General features: G+C 39.5%; 1 protein-coding gene across 7 annotated transcripts in view; it reads right to left on the bottom strand.

The window, feature by feature from the left end:
• The window catches only part of cpeb4b (cytoplasmic polyadenylation element binding protein 4b), a 37923-nt gene that overhangs the window by 5367 nt on the left and 15118 nt on the right, over positions 1-17438 (bottom strand). For 4 of the 7 annotated variants that reach the window (XM_086309154.1, XM_086309152.1, XM_086309157.1 and 1 more), the window contains 8 exons: positions 16090-16180; positions 9732-9782; positions 6152-6175; positions 4884-5054; positions 4507-4596; positions 4028-4146; positions 3784-3898; positions 2566-2747 (listed from right to left, as the gene is read on the bottom strand). In XM_086309154.1, the coding sequence (XP_086165280.1) occupies positions 2566-2747; positions 3784-3898; positions 4028-4146; positions 4507-4596; positions 4884-5054; positions 6152-6175; positions 9732-9782; positions 16090-16180 (843 nt within the window). The remainder of the gene's footprint in view (positions 1-2565; positions 2748-3783; positions 3899-4027; positions 4147-4506; positions 4597-4883; positions 5055-6151; positions 6176-9731; positions 9783-16089; positions 16181-17438) is intronic. The other 3 variants (XM_086309155.1, XM_086309158.1, XM_086309156.1) reach the window with 2 other exon arrangements.

The following is a 17438-nucleotide window of genomic DNA, read 5'->3' as shown; positions in this document are numbered from 1 at the left end:
CATCACGTTGTTTTAAGTTAATGTGAATAAAAAAATCCCGGGTGCCCTACTGCTGTAATTCTTTTCAGCAATTGGTCATTAAAAATATTTCCACAAAGGAAAAAAAAGGTCTCTTTTTTTGCACTTGTTCAGCATTTCTTAACCACATTTGTTTTGTGTGTCACAGAATCAGCCTGGGCTCAAAATTGAACTTTCATTCACTGCAGACGCCACAGACCTCAATTTTGGCCACAATGCACAGTTTATTTTCATTATAGCTGATTAACAATCTGCTACGATTAGGCTGTTTGCCTTTTCTACCATTTTTATTGGAAAAACATTATCTTGATTTAGCTGACAAATAATATGACGTGCTGAGTGGAATAGCCGAAGCTTCACTTTTGGTGAGGAAGACTGTAGTATCTTCTCAATCCGTTATTTACCAGTGATTAGCAGATGTGTGTGTGTGAGAGGCTCCATACTGTGGTGGCCTGAGAGACAAAAAAAAGAAATCCAGAGTTCGAGACTGGGAGGAGACACAAATCCCTGTGGGCTTGTCTCAGGAAGGGCATCGCGATCCCTTGTGAATAAGGAAGCAGGTGTTTGTATGAGCTTTCCTCCTCCTAACCAAGCTAGCCAGGATTTGCTGTTAACTTAGCACCCCACACAGTGTGCTTTCTTTATTCAGCCTATGCTTCAACATACACAAATTAAACTAAAGATGCACTGATTGACCATCTAGTGACAGGAACTGGACCATTTTTATTGTTTGTGGCCCTGACTAGCAACGAGCAGGCCCAGTCCATGCATGTGCAACATGCACACAGTGGCACATGCAAATAGTTGCAGGTTTACTCAGTGTCACACGCAAACATGTCGTTAGCATGAAAGCTCTTCACTGTGAGTAAATACACAAATTTAGCCAAAGTGACCCATGAGAACAGGAATGACCACACAAACATTTTTAACAACAAAACTAATCAGATGAAAGAAGCTAACAAAGCCAAAGTGGTAAATGCTAAAGCTATCCAAGCTAACAGCCTCAGTATGAGCAAAGGATGTAAGCAGTTATGAGGAAAATTGTGAAGTCAGATTGGGGGGGGGGGGGGGGGGGGGAATAAATAAATAAATAAATTGTTGATGTCCTGTTGTCTGGTGAATTTTTAAACATGTTGGAAAATGATCTGAGCACTTGACATTTGTTTTGTTGCATAAATGTGTTTCACTTGTTTTTGTTTATAAAAAGCAGAATGAATAAAAAGCCGAATAATCTCCTATTCCTGATCAGTATTCAAAAGAATGTTTAAAGTTGTTAATATCGCACTGCTGACTTCACCGTTATTAAAATACTAAAAATTTTCTGCATTTTAAACTTCCTGTTTATGACCTTTTGGAACACCTCTTGCTTCTTTATCTTTCCTGCTCACTGATGAATGACTGTAGTATTGGGAGGTGAACATTACCAAGGCAGTCATTACACAAAATTTGCACAACATCACAATTATGCAAATCTTAAAAGAGCATACCATTACTCCAGTGTCTTATCTTATAATGTTACCTATACTTTACATGCATCTGCTGAGTCTCACGTTATCTTAACTCACCTATTGTCAGTAGAATTTGTGTCATATACAGTTCATTAGCATGCCTGTAGAGATTACTGTAATTCTTCTGCTGCTGACAGCGCTGGCTAAGTTACTGACAGTATTCTTATGAATTAAGGCTAATAAAAAAAATGTAATAAATAATAGACTGTGCACCATCTGTAGGGTTCCTGATACTGAAAGAGTGAGGCTCTGGAGTTCATAGCCTTTTTATAGAGAATAGTTTTCAGGTCACAGTAGGTATAGCACTGATAAATGAACTCAATGAAAGCCAAATTCCATTTAGATGCTTCACTTTCAGGGTTTTTGGTATTATGCATGCTGGTTCACTGACACATACAGTATGAATGTAAAAAAAAAAAAAAAAAAAAAGCACTTGTTAACAAATTTGTACTCTTACTACTGAAACTGGTCAAAATAGCTGTTTTAACTGCTGACCAAAAAAACAGTCCACTCAGTTACAAAGTCTGAATTTCAGGCAGTTCTACAAGTAAAAATCTCAATTATTGCTTTAACAGGAGAGTCGTCATTAGAGCAGTTTTACAGCTTGCGAAGACATGAAAATCTTAAGCCCAGTTCAACCACACCAAGATATATTTCAGCTAAAAACATCCAATCATTTCTGGTGAACCTACATTATTCTGTTACACAAATCACTCTCTGCTCCAGTTACATCACAAACACAGCACGCCTATTATAACTACTCTGCCTGGATAAAGGTTAAAATGGATGTAAAATCTGAAGCTAAATTTAACAGCAGTCATTTATACTCTTCTGTTCATATGCTAGATGATTTCTGTATAAAATGCAGTATAGTATGACTATATTACTCCAGGAAAAACTGTTAAAACTTTGCATCACCTTTGCGCAACTGAAAGAAACACCACGAGTAAGAGCAGGAAGCAAGCTGAAGAAAGGAGGGGGCCGAGAGGGAAGACAGAAAAACACTGAGCTTTTTTTTTTTCCTCCTCTTTCCACTCACCCGTTTATCGATTTCTCCATGCTGCAGCTGTACAAAGCGAGCACTGATAGCAGCAATGTAGCTCTGCTGATTAGAGAAGGCGACCCGCCCCGCTCCCTTGGGGTACTTCAGCTCGGGGTCTGTGTCGATGCCAGCGTAGCAAACTCCACCGTACAGGCGGTCCATTATCATGGCCAACTCCACTGCAAAGAGGGAGGGTGAGGAAGACGCACACAAGCAGATCAACAAAACATTCACAAAAACAAGTTTGATGCACAGATGGAGACAGCACACCGACACAAAGATTGCAGGACACAGAAATCCAGCAATTACCTGTGTGGATACAGAGGTTCACATAAACTCATGCCAGTGTAACCAGAAAACACAAACACATACTTTATGAGAACTGTTCATCTGAGAGTTTAAACCATTAACGTGGACGGATTAAAGTCCTGCAGAGTTTCACGGGGTAAATATGAAAGCAGTGCCCTGAATTTACTGACCGTCCTTATGACTGTTTTTCAGTTTTTTTAACAAGCATGCAGTTTGTGGAAAAAAATCCCTGCAAGTTTACATTTCAGCTTTACTTATTACGACATTAAAAAGTCTGAACGTCCTTTTTAATATGTGGATTTTCTTAAAATGCAAATCTAAACCCAGTTATTACACACGGTCATAAAATATTTAATGCACTGCTGGGCCTAATGTCTTTGTTCCTTTCTAAAACGGCAGCACAGAGGTTTAAGACACAGTTACACAAAGGTGGCATAAACTTGAACACACAGTACACGTGACATTATTATCAAGGGAAAAAAAATATTTATTTTTTTTAACACTGCACAGTGTGTCATAGAGACTACTTCCTGAAATAACCAGTGTAGGTCAGTGTCTCTTTAGCCTCACCCTGTAGCGGGTCTAATTTTATAAGCACAAGCTGATCACATTTTGTCTCACAGAAGGAAGCATTTTGCTTACGGCTGATATTTCAACAGTTGGGAAAGAAAAGGAAGTAAGAGAAGACTACTACTTATTGTTCTCATTTGGTCATTTATGCTATAAAAATATTTAGACTACTGAATCAAAGGGAAGGGAAATAAGAACCTTTAAAAGGCTTTTGACAAAAAACCACTTGAGATGCAAAGCATATGCACAGAATACTCCTCAGATGTTTGTATTATAAACACTCATTTGTTGTTAATTCAGCTGGCGGAAAAATACCAGCATAAAAAAGAAGGATACCTGCACGGAGTGGGCGAGGAACTCCTCCCACAAAGATGGTTTTCCTTGGGTCAAGAGGTTGAGATCCATCCATCACAAAGTCGCTGTCATTCAGGTTCCATGGGCGGATCTGGACCTGTCACACACAAAACCAACAAGTGGGTTTTGGTTTTTTTTAGCTCTAGTCTACTAAGGGACTACCAATAGATTTAAGCAAATTGGTGTGTGTGTGTGTGTGTGTGTGTGTGTGTGTGTTCCCACTGACCGGCTTGTCTTTGATGGTGGGGCTGGACACGCAGAGGTACAGCTTGCCATCCTCCTCGATGCAGGCATCGATCAAAGCCTGCACTGAGCTCTCGTCCTGGAACAGCAGGAAGGCATAGCCTGCACAGAACACAAGAGGGTTATTCTCGCTGCTGGGGCCGCAGAGTACTGACAGAGGATTGTGCTGGAATTTAGTTTGCTGATTACTGTGAAAGCATGTCTGATCACGACACTCTGCTCGCACAGCAGGAAGGCATAAGCTTTTACAAACATACAAACAATCTGAGCAGAGATGACAAATGCTTCAGATAACAGCCTGAAGACAAAACCAGATTGCTCAGATGTATAGATATCGATTGTAGCAGATTATCACTCATTGCTTTACCCAGGAATACTGAAGTCAGTTGCCAAAAAAAACAAACAAACAAAAAAAAAACAGCATAGTGTGAACAAGCTGTGAATTTAAGGAATTTAAGATACCTTTGGGAGGAAAATAGGATTTGCTCTCAGCTTTGTGAGGCCAGTCCACAAACAGGTGTCCAAAGCGTCTGAAACTGGCTGTTATCTCATCTGAAATGAAAAAATAATAATAATGCATCCTCATCGTCAGCCCATAGCTTTTTCAAAGAAAACACCAGGGGAGATTTAGAGCAGAGGCCCTGCTCAGATTTCACAGTAAATTACAGGGGGGTGTACTGTAAGAAGCCCTGTGTGTTTCAGGCATGATTGCTTTATTTATTTATTTTTAACTTTTTACATTTTCCCTCAAGTTCCCTTGTTCTAAGTTTGATTACATAAAAGGCTAAAAGTAACCCAGGAATTCAATCCTTTTGATATTAATCATGTTACTACTGCACCTTCATCTATATCTGGGGGCAGTCCTCCAACAAAGACCTTGCGCGAGTAGCGTTCCACGCGCTCTCCGTTCTGGTGCGGAAAGCAGTGTGGGGAACCTAGGCCTGCGAGACCCTGGTCTCCACGTTCATCATCAGGGAAACCATCCTCTATGGGGAAGAGAGAAGAGTGGCCTGAGAAAGAAGAAGAAGGTGGAAAAGATTTATCTTTTGAAGAGAAAACTAGACATTTGTTTTGTTTTTTTAAAGAAAACAGTAAATCATGGTAATGGCACTACAATAAAGATGGCCGTAAATGAGCACTTTAATTTCATCCCTTTGTCTATCTGACCTCAATTCCTACTACTTTAATTTTCTTGATCTAACAACAGTAAACAAACCATTAACCTTTTTATCTTACTTACTAAAATATAACTATTTGATTCAAATTGGAAGAGAATCAGTTAAACATGTGCACGCAGAATGGAGATATTAGAGCCTGAAAGGACCACATCACAGTCTGACCGAATTAAATGTCCTTGATGTGTTGTTCTTCATTCCTAATTAGCTTCCATGAATCACACATGGAACTGTGCTGCCTGTGAACATAAAGGTTATCGCGCACACATTAGTCCCATCAGTGAGAAAGTATAAACACTTTCAGAGTGCACTGTGTGTGGTAAAGGTTAAGCTCTCCCTGCTCTATCCCTGCTCCTATACAACCTGCCCTGAGCTGCTTTATGAAGATTTATGAAGATTTATGCAAGGACGTTAGCCTTAACTGACAGTGTGTGTGCCTCGCCATGTGTCGGGCTCCTCTTGCAATGAGTGTAAATCAGGAATTACACTTTGCGCGTCTCCCTGCCTCATTAACTTGTAGCTAAGTGTGACACCGTCTTGTATTGTCTGAGTTAATCTTGCAATATGCAAGCAAAGATGGAGAAAAGCGAGCAGAGTGAAGCATAATGAGAGAAACAAAAACTTGAGGATAAAAGATGCACAAGATCACTTGACGACGAGTAACAAGGCTCGACACTAAAGACAATCATGCAGACAAACTCGTCACATCACTGCACGTATAAAAAAAAAAAAAAGAAAACAAGTTTTAAAAAAAGCACAGGGCCATTCCAAAACTAAATGCACGTGCCCGTTAATGTAACAACAAACAAGCAGACCACAGTCAATAAAATCATAACACTGCTTAACATTACAAGATTAGTTAAACACTGAGGCTTATAGGGCGGGAAAATATGCTGAAAACGAGACATGATGTATTTGTGATTGCATTTTACCTCGTCTCCTGCTATAATTCCTGGCTGCATGTGGAATAAGGACAAATCAAAGAAGAGGATGTTCACAAAAGTCCCATAATACACATAATACCAATAAAAGTGCCAGGTGGTGCACGACAATGGAGAGACGATCCACTTTCAGCCTGCGGGCCCTTGATTTTATTAATCACCGATGAATCATAAACACCCTGTGGTTTTGTCAGCACACCGACTATCAAGCAGGTTTTTGTTTTGTGTTTTTTTAATTGTGGAACTGTGCATTTTGAAAGGTTGCAGACAATCATTTTAAACTTGCTGTATTTTTTATAAAGGACACTTTATATAGACACGCTGTAAAGGTCACCTCGCTATTAATATAGCACTTTCAAAATAAAATGCTGACTCATTATGAGAAGGGGATAAAGGAGACAATCTAAAGGCGCACAGCTAAAAAAGGACATCTCAGTTCAACAGCAAAACATTTCTGTAATTCAATACAAGCCCTGGGATAACCTTTAACAAAGAAACTGAAGGATAACATGAAGTGTTACGCTACATGTATGGATGCTCTGAATAGGAATATTGACAGAAATGGCAGAAAAATTGAAACTTGAAAGTGAAGCACATCAGGAACATCTATCAAAAATCAAATGAAGCCTTCAATTAAAAGAGGGGAAGAAAATGAAAGAGGAGGAAGGAGGAAAAAGAAAATAATAAAAGCATGAATAGAAACCAGTTTCGGAACAACTGCAGCTTTGTGTGAAGTTAAGTGCCAGATATAATTATATGTTCAATGCCAGCCAAACAGCTGTGTGAATTATCCAGTTCACCTAGCTTGACTGCAAAGTACCAAAATTAAGCAAGTCTGCATAATTATGCAAACGGAAAGACGATGACGAAGACTTGATCCCAGGGCTGAACCTTAAACTGGATTTCAGGTCTAATTTAGCAAGACCTATAGCTAACAGCAAATGTGCTTTAAAACTGTAGGTCATATTTGACCTGCATGTGTGCTCCACACAGCATGAACCTGCAAACAGCATGGCAGAGTGAGTTGGTTACTTTGCTGGGAAGTTACAGCCTTTTGCCTGCAGCTCTTTATCTAATGGTTCACAGTGGCTGCTCCTGCTTGTTTCATTACTCCCTGCAATATTTCAAACCCATCTGTTATCCAAAATAAAATTTTAAAAAAAACATCACAGTGAATAATGGCATTAAGATACAAGTTCACTGATAAATGCACTGCACTTCCTCTGTGACTCTTTCATAATAAAAGTCAATTTACAACCTTTTTTCCTTCATTGAGCTGAAGAAAATGTTAGTTTGCACTAGAATGTTTTCCAGGAATGTAATGCTGCAAATAGACAAATATTGCCTTAGGCTCAATAAGTGTAAAAGACGTTTATTTATTTAAAAAATAAATAAAATTGAGACCTCTACTATAAGCATGACCTCAGTAATTTAGTGACTAAATCTGAACTCTCCAAGACATCAAATGCATCACTGAAGGTCAAGCAGCACTACCCCTGACAACAGCAGTTTCAATCTAGCCTCATTAACAGAAAGAAAATGTATCCAGTGTGTCATTATCCAAACTTTTCCCAGGGCAGTGGTTTCTCTGATGCTGACATCATTGCGGCGGGGGGGGGGGGACGACGACTATACTGGCCTTGAGCTAAAGTGACAAATGTTCAAATGTGCACACTGGAGTGAACCAGGCCTCAACCCATGTAAAAGAGCAACATGGAGAAGAGCGCATGAGCAACAATCCTGGCCTCCCTCAGTGGATTTTCCAACCCAGATGGACATCAACCGGGGGGGGGGGGGCTACAAAGGCTAGCAATAGAGCCCAAGAGAGTCAAGAAAGCAGACTAAAAGGAAGCACACAGAGCTATAAGAAGTGCGTGAACAGGAGAAAAAGAAAAAATGGTCAAAGAAAATGAAAGGGTGAAAGAACAGGAGATAGGAATGCAATCTTTGTGTTCTTATGAGGTGGGGGTAGAGGGATGGAAGGGAGGGTTTGGCTAGTGTGCATCCTCTATCTGCTGCCTATCCGCTGGCACCATCTGTCTCGGGGCTTGATGACAGCTCCTGATCATGTGATCTTGCCATGTGACTCGGCAATCTTTTGAAGAAACTGCTGGCCTTTCATGTTTTACATCTTAGCCCCAAGCCCAGAAGCAAAAAGCTAAAAGGACAATAAAGGAAACTGTAGCGTACAAGGGCAAAGTAGAAGCCACTAAATTCCACATATCATGTGGACATGAATGGTTTGGTTTTTTCCTACCCGCTGAGGAAAGAAATAAAGTATAAAGCCAATTCTAATTTCGAGCTCCATATCTTATTTTTGAGAAGCACCAGGATTAAAGAATGCATTTAAAAGCAAAACAAACATAAGATGAAAGAGCCTCCTTAAGAAGCATGAGAACAGCAAAGAGGTTCATCTTTAGTGTAACTACCTATCAAACTATTTCTGGTATTTAGCAAATTATTCAAACCAAAGGCAGTTTCCCTTTCATTGCTGCTTTCTATCCACTTATTAAAGAGTGGTGAAAAAACACCATTTCGCTCCCTCCACTTGTCCACATTTCTCAATCCATTCTTTACCTCTTGGCTTTGGGGACTAAGCAATCTCAACAGTAACAGGTAGAAAGGGAAGAGCCCCACATTAGTTTCAAGCTAGGAGAAAGGGCACAAAAATATATGCTTGTTAGTTTAATTTCAAGCAGGCATGTGGGGATGTGCTTGTATTTAACTTCAGGTAAGACGAACAGAAAGATCTGCATCTCCACCTGCTATATTTAGCCTACCTCCCTCCTTTAAGATGTGCACTCTTCTCCAAGAATCTGACGGCATCTAAACACCCTACCTTTGTGTCTGCATAAATATCGTGGCTACTTCCTCTAAGAGTCACAATGGCACTCTTACCAACAAGTTTTTAACTGAAACCAGTCACACTAATGGTTACACACTCAAGATTACAACTGCACAAGTGTCTTGTGTCTAACTAACTTATTTTCCAATCATAAAATATGTATTCCTGCTTCTCTCAGTCTATCAGGGAGATCGCCTACTTTCTGATCCTGCATGCAAGGGGCAGGAGCAGCTGCTGCAATGAACAGTACACAGACAGAAACACCGCTCTTAGCAACAACAGCGGCAAACAACTAAACCTTCAAGTGCAGTTACGCTTCGCTAGAGTCGATACAATACAGGCATGCCATCACTCTCTCCCTCCATCATGGCACTGGCTGGGAAGCTATGAGGGACGTTAATGGAAAAGCATCCCATGTCTGAATGAGAGATTACTGCCATTTCCTCAGACTGATGAAGCCCACCTTGTTACGTCTCCAAAAAAACCATCTGAAACATCTGACTCTTCTTCACGTCGATCTACTGTCCACTTGTCCATTTTAACTTATTGGGCGTTTTTAAGCGATAAAGGCCCTTTTTTTAAAAAAATAAATAAAATGAATGCCAGCTTGCAATAAATAAATTTATCAGAGATATCAGCATTTTATGATTTAATTTTTTAATTAGTTTGTTATTGCCCAGTTTGTCATTTTAGCAGACTCTTGAGTGTTTAGGTTACCATACGTACCATTGAGGGGAAGAGGGTTGTCCCCTCCTGGGTGAGGAAAACCAAGACGACCTACATAGGGAAACACAACAAAAAAATCTTTTGTTATATCATATAAACCTTCCTATAAAGCTATTATTATATTTTCACTGACCAGTTGAAAGAAAAATCTGTATTTTATTAAGAATATGAAAGATATAGTAATAAAATGGCTGTCACTAATGCGATGTCTGCCCTCCACACCAGCTACAGCCAGCTAAAAACAATGTGAGGCAAGACAGCACCACTAACACTATCAATCAGTACTTTGTATTTGGAAAAGGGCTGTTACCATAATAATCCTCTTGACAATTACAGCAGTGCACTAATTAAATTGCCGAGGGGCACTATTTGATCTATTCTGCGCATAATATAGGAACAGTTGGTGACTTTACTTTGTTATAAGTTTTTTTAAAGTGTTAATCCAGAGCAGACTTTAGCTGGGACAGCTATGACCACAACCTTTGTTACCGCTCGCTGCATGTTTCTCCTACATCTATGGGACATCAACTATCTCTTTCCCTCTTATCACCTCGTTATTCTCCAAGCCTCATGCTATAGATTTTAGCCATTTGCCAAGACCCTCTTGCATATGCACACACCCGCGCCTACACAAACATGTTATGATTCCAAACAAGCTTCGAAGTTATGCAAGGCCCACTTGCTGCAGAGGGATAATGACATGAAAGAGCTCAAATAGTACGACCATTGTTGAGTGGGTAATGAGTGCCCTGTGATTGGTGCATTCCAACGCCTTGGTCACATGGAAATGTGTTGGCTCCTCCCCCCATAGTTTGCCTAGAACTATGGGGGGGGAACAGAAAAAAAACAGAACCCCGACTCACAGAGCAGAGAAACCAGGACAGACCACCTGCAGCTTTGAAACACGCCGCTCGATGATAATATTCGACTGTGTAGCGCACCCATCATCATTATCTGAATAAAAATGCAATAAAATGAGTTCAGTTTAATCAAAATAAGCTCAAAGGTGGCAACCAAACCAAACTAAAATCCTCTGGACTACAATTCAGACCTTAGTGATGTGATGACACTAAGGTAAAAGTCCATCTGAGCACCACCTGCTATTCTGAATTTTAAAGGGCTATAATGGTCTCCGAGGATCACACGAGTAGGCACCATATCCCTGTGTGTCTGCAGGACTGTGCATGCCCGCTCTGTGAACCTGATTTGCATGCTCCTGGCTACATGTGAGTACAGTACTGTAACAGTTAAAGCACATGCATGCAGAGCACACAAAAGACGGGGGGGGGGGGGGGGGGGGGGGGTGTGTGTGCATGCATGGGGCGGGTGAACAGAGGGATCCTTTCTGTCAGTCAGGACAATGCTGGAAGGGATTCAAAGCTCCTTGTACTGTAGACATTTTGTCTCGCCCGCTCCCTTGCTTCATTGCTCTCACTTTGTTCAATATGTTAAGCCGGAATGAGAAATTGCTGCCCTGCTTATGTGCATCTAAATGTGCTTGTGTATGAATTCTGCCACAGTTTGTTATGTAGATGCATGTATGCATGTGACGGAGAGAAAGAGCAAAAACTGGCCCGGAGAAGAGTCGCTGTAATTATAATATAATATTTGTTATGCATCAAATTATTGTCTAAAATTATTTACTTTTTGTCATCTTTCTTCAGACAAGCTTTGCAGACAACGGAAAAATGTAAACATACCTGACCACACAGAAAAAGGTTCTGAGAATGCCACTGAGTAGGGATGGGTATCGTTTAGGTTTTATCCGATACCGGTGCCAAATCAGTACTTTTGAAACTGTGCCGGTGCTCAAACGGTGCTCAAACCGGTGCTTAAAGAATGGAGAACACAAAATTGGTCCAAAAACCTCTCATGTTCAGCTGGTTTTTTGTAAAAAGATAACAATGTTAGCCTTTTCTGCAGCTATGGGGCATATATGGTATCACTCTTGGCTGGAAGCAGTGCTTAATCAATGGAAAAAACACAAACTTTATCCAAAACCTCTCATGTTTAACTGTTTTCCACTTTTTCTTTGGTCATTTTAGCCTTTTTGGCCAGGGTGAAGGGAGTATCTGCCATCAAACAAGAAGACAGCTGCATGTAGCTATGATGATGTTTGCTAGTTCACCTTACCTGCATTAATGTAATAACATGGTTAGCCTACTCAACGTAAATTACACACGAACATTAAGCTACTCACGCAGAGAAGAACGGCTGCTGCTGCATCATCATCCTCATCATTTCTGATACACGGGGTTTTTGGGGGATATTGCTAACTCCGGGTCAGATAACAGGCAACCCACGCACAGTAGATGCGCTCGGTGTGAGGTCTCGCAGCAAGCTATCATACGGCGCATTTCTGGGCTTTAAAAAAAAAAAAAACGCTATGCGTCGCCAGGTGTTTCATCGGATTTGAGGTGTTACCTCCTTTGACAGTATCACAGTATCAGCTTAAAGCACTTGTTGCAGGCTGCTGAGTTTGCATATTTTGCTGTGAAGTACAGCCAGACTTTTGACCGCTTCGCCTTGGGCATTTTAATCTGTAGCTCTGCTCTAAAAGAACGTACGTACCTGGACCCGCCTACTATCCTGGGAAACTCAGGAAAAAAAAGCACCGAAATAAAGCACCGAAATGTGCGCTGCTTTTCGGTCTGGTTACTACCGTTTATGTCAGAACCGGTACCATCATGGCACCGGACACCGGTACCCATCCCTACCACTGAGCTAATATTAGCATCAACGAAGCAGAGAACATCTACTTTACATGTATTATAGGATGTATACATATCATATTCTATCATATTTATAGGAAGTTGGGCTTAAAAATCACTTCTGCAAACCAGACTATGCAGTATTTTGAAATTGTGATGAAGTTATGTAAAGCAGAAGCTTTGTGTTTTTTAGAAGAGAATTTTGACTTCTCTTCCTGTGTTTTCTTGGATCCATCAGTGGAGCTAAAGCACCAAAACATGTTTAATGAGGCAGACTTCTAGTTTTCTTCTGCTAATACTGAAGAAACATTTACTAAGATTTGACAGCACAACATTATACCGCCACTGAGCCCGATAGGTCCGAGGTTTAAAGAAGTGATCTTACTGTAGCATCCCATACTTAAAAATTTATTTAAAACTTTTATTTTGTATTTATTCTGCTAATAAACTGATGTGTATAGTAAGCGTTTTTATGGAACATAAAGCTATGCATATATTACGCACGACATCGCTCCCATTTAGAGATTTTTTATACCACATTTTTACCTCATAAGAAGACTCCTATCAATTTCTGGTCCTTGACTTAAAACTTGTACAACCTAACAAAAACAACATAATCATTATCTAAGTCCTCTGTCCTATTAAACTACTATCAAATATAACAGTCAACTTTAACTGTATAGTTAGTTACCTTTTACACTTAGCCTAAGCCTTGAGAAATCAAATGTGCTTCCTTTCAAACAATGATCATTACTAAGAACTTCAGCTCTATCCTCTTAGCCAACACTCACTATTGGCCACTGACTAACTTTTCTGTAGTCAGATTATTTCTGTGAGCGTCACCCTTTAAAACAATGATCATTAGACTCCTGTAGAATTAATTTAATATTCAATTTCTGGGTTATGATAACCGGTCAGCAGCACTGTTTGCTATCAAATAAATGTTTCCTTTTAATGCTAAGACCAATACTGTATGTTAAAAAGTATCATTGTTCTTGGCAACGTCTACACCAACATGTTAAAAAATTAGCATGCAACTTCTTCAAACATTTTGGACCAAAACTATTTCACAACACTATTTTGCATGAAAAGCTTAGCAGCAGCGATCATTAGAAAACAACGACAGTGTCAGTTCAGTTCAGCGAGGGCTCTCCCATCTCTCATAATTCCCATTTAAATAAAGCCTAAGCCCTCATGAATCTCTCTGCATCTGCTTCTTAAAATTCATGAGAAAGAGGTTATACCTATTGCACCATGCTCAGCTATCCTTCAGTTCAGTTTGTACACTTTGTGTTTTTAAATCTGGGATGCCACGGAAGTAGCTTTGATTGAAGCAAGCAAGTAATTTATTTATATAGCACTTTCAGATCAGCCCCCAGTTGAACACAAAGTGCTGTACACTTGACATGCCAGAAATGATACATTGAACATGTTAAAAAATAAATAAAAAAATAATATAAAATAAATTAATTTAAAAAATAAATAAATAAGATGATTATTAAAATGACATTTAAAATAATAAAATTAGCACAAATAGCAAAAACAATAATAAAATAGTATAAAAATGATGATGAGAATTACATTTAAAACAACTGACAGTATTTATCTTATGGTTCTTTTTGCATTGCCCCTCAGTTCATCACCGTTTCTATGAAACAAGCTCACTTAAATGGACCCCTCTTCCTAAAGGCTCACTTTATGCTGATCGTGCAGTCATCTGTCAATATAAAAACCATCAGATTCAAAACAATAGTGGGTAAAAGTGCTTTTGAAAACTGCAACTTGTGGACACCACAAATATGTGCAGCAACGATGGCTATGGCTGGGCGTCTGTGTTTTGTAAATATTAAATTCATTAACTCCTTATTGTGTTATATAACAGTGGAAAAGTAGGTCAGTCAACTATTGCTATACAGGTCCATGGGAATCAACTTGCATAAGAAAACGCTAACTGACGTGGAAAACATCTGCCATCAGGGAATACCATATGTAACACAGCAAGTAGAATATTAACAGCTGCACAGGAAAGGCACCTCTCTGATGCAGTTTTATGCATGCTTCGAATCACACTGAGAGCATTTCAAAAGGTTTAGTCTTTTATTTTGATAAATGACCAGATTCTCTGTCATTTACATGTGTGGTTTTGTCTCCTCCTGACCTGCTCTGTACAGCCTGATATGGCTTCCAAGCAAAAACAGACTATTAGACACAGTTTCAAGCAATGCCATTTTAAATTCAGGGAATTTAAAATAGAAAGTAGCTCGTCCACAGAAGGACTGGTAGCTCCCCTTACGATAAGGGTTCAGATCGCGCGTACAGGTGTGAAATGTGTGTGTTTAGTTAGTTTGTTTGTTTGCTTGTTTTAATCAATTTTAAATCATGCTTTTTATTTGTTTTTGTTTCTAATGTCTCTGTAAAGCACTTTGAATCACCTTGTTGTTGAATTGTGCTATACAAATAAATTTGCCTTGCCTTGCCTAGAGCTGCTTGTGAAATCCACTGCCGTCAGCTCTGGCATAAGCCAGAATGCAACATAGTCTCACCCAGCTGCATTTGTCGCACCCAGAATAATCGCATATATGGATATGACAGAAAATGTAAAGAAGAAGAATAGAAGCCACAAGGAGAATTTTGTTTTTGTTTGTCTTGGTTTGTGTTTTTTATGATGAGTGGGAAGAAGAAAGAAGGAAAAGGAAGACAGAGGTGTGAGCTGACTGCTACACACTGTGGCCTTTCATAATATCGCCGATGATAGCACAAAAAGAAGACAAAGCCTCTACATGGCTGACCTGTGGAGGAGGTGAAACCTCTCTGCTAAAAACTGAGGCGTTAACTGATAAATTATTGTGTGTGAGCTGTTGTTCCTTTGTGCGGCCAAATAAGCTACAATCCATAACAAAGACAAGTGTTTAAAGGTAAAGCCTGCTTGCACATTAACATTTTTTTCCCTCTTGTATTGCACACCTTATATGAGGAAAACTGCCAAATGCAAAATAACGAGTGTACTGCAAAGTGTTTGCATGTTATATTGTGAAACTCATTTTCAGCGAGATCAGTTGACATGCACTGAATAACTATTGCACACCAGCCATTTACTGGACAAATAATGACAAGATCAGTATCATAGTATGTGTGCCATCTGTGAGAAAATATGATGCATCTAAAGATAAAGGTCCATACAACTACCTCCAGCGCATCACAGGTTTTCTAAAAATACAGACATGCTAAATGGGAAGCATACACTTTCAGCATATACACTCATTTCCTGTACCGAATCCATAGTAAAAAAAAAAAAATTCCCTGCCTATAGAATAGGGAAAAATGTATGGTTGCTGGAAGTTGTAGGCTGATGCTGGGAGACATCTGTCGCACCAAAAACCTCCTCGTTGGTCACAAACAGATTGAAACATATTGCCGCAACCAACACATTTCAAAAGGCGAAACCTTTATGCTGGAGACTCACTTTTTGCTAGCGACTGGTGGTTGTCAGACATTCACCAACCAGTGTCTAGGCCTGTGGCCTTCTATGAAAAAACAGCTCTGCTGTTAACGCAATGTCAAATTAAAAACAGAAAAAAGGAAGAAAAAAAAAATGCTACTGGTCTGCTTAGTGTTTCATGATCTTGATTGACAACTGGCATCTTTACCTTTCAGACTGTCCTGCTCAGCTCTCATGATGTCAATCAGGGAGCTCTCCAGAGTGTTCATGTTGAAGCTGTCAAATGACCTGGTGCGCTCCTAAACAGAGGAGAGAAAAAAGAAACACTGTGTCACATTTTTAGCCTGCTTCAAAGACATGCAGTTAACACAACTATAAAAAGAAATGTGGTAACCAATGGTGTTAATTGTTAAAGCGGAGCAATGAAGAAATTGCCTTATTAATGCGACAATGACTTGGTTAATATCTAAGCTTGCCAAAGACTGTCTTGCCACAAGACAGACATGTTCACTCTTAACTTAGAAAATTTACACAATGGTGAAAACTTCCCGCAATACTTAAAGACTTTTGACCAAAAAGAGTTAAAAAAGGGGAACAGTCACATGCTTTCCTGTTTCTTCTCACCTCACTTGAGCTTGTTTCAAAGAAAAGACTTGACAGAAAGCTTTGTTTCTCTCAATGTGAGAGACTGTACAGGTACACATAGACTTAGTATTGGTTTAAATCATTTTAAAAGTAAGAAATGAGAAATAAAAAAAGTTATAGCATTTTCTTGGCTCACGTTGTGTTCAGCTTTATTGTGTGGGTCCAGAAGGACTCATCCCAAAGTAGCTTAAAAATTATCTGTAGGTGTGTATCTACCAATGGGAAGAAGAATTAAATGTTGTTCTTTTCTTTTATTAAATCTAGCTTTTGCTCTCAGCAGTTGATTTCTCTCATCTTATAAGATGCTGTTATGTGCTTAATTACTATGTGTTTAATTCAACCCTAATTTCTTTTCTTGCATGTTTTTGTGTGCTTTTCCTGCTGTGCAACTTGCAAAGTAAACACAAGCAATAAACAGACTCGTTCAATGAGGCAACATAATGAAAGTCAAGAGAAAAACAAGCAGTCAAATGGAGCATGAGCCAAGCAAATTCCTGGGCAAAAGCTTCGTCACCTACAACAAGGGCATCCTTGGCATATCAGCCAGCCACACTGGATATAATTGTATGCACACACAAATACGTGTTAACACGCACACACCCATACGATGTGTATATACAAAATATTCTCACACTAAAAACATGTACCCATAAACAAACACACACACTCCAAGTGGCATGCTGATAAGGTTTCAGTGCAGACTCCACCTCAGCCAGACAAAATATGCAGTCTTTGTCAACAACTTCTAAAGAAAGTGATCAACTCTTTGGGTTTCCCTTCCTCTGAAAGAACCAAAAGTTAAATATGAAATAATTATTATTCGCATCTCGCTTTTCAATGTCTCATTGCTTCCTTCCTCCTCCTTCACCATTTTCCAAGCCATTCTCTAACAAATACCAACTTCAAAAGTAG

Source organism: Aulonocara sp. 'chitande type north' Nkhata Bay, linkage group LG10 (assembly GCF_057382095.1).
Source record: "Aulonocara sp. 'chitande type north' Nkhata Bay isolate Kocher_YH1m ecotype deep benthic linkage group LG10, A_spYH_male_GT1.1, whole genome shotgun sequence".
Lineage (NCBI taxonomy): Eukaryota > Metazoa > Chordata > Actinopteri > Cichliformes > Cichlidae > Aulonocara > Aulonocara sp. 'chitande type north' Nkhata Bay.
The sequence above is the reverse complement of the archived record's forward strand: the minus strand, read 5'-3'. Positions and strand labels throughout refer to the sequence as shown.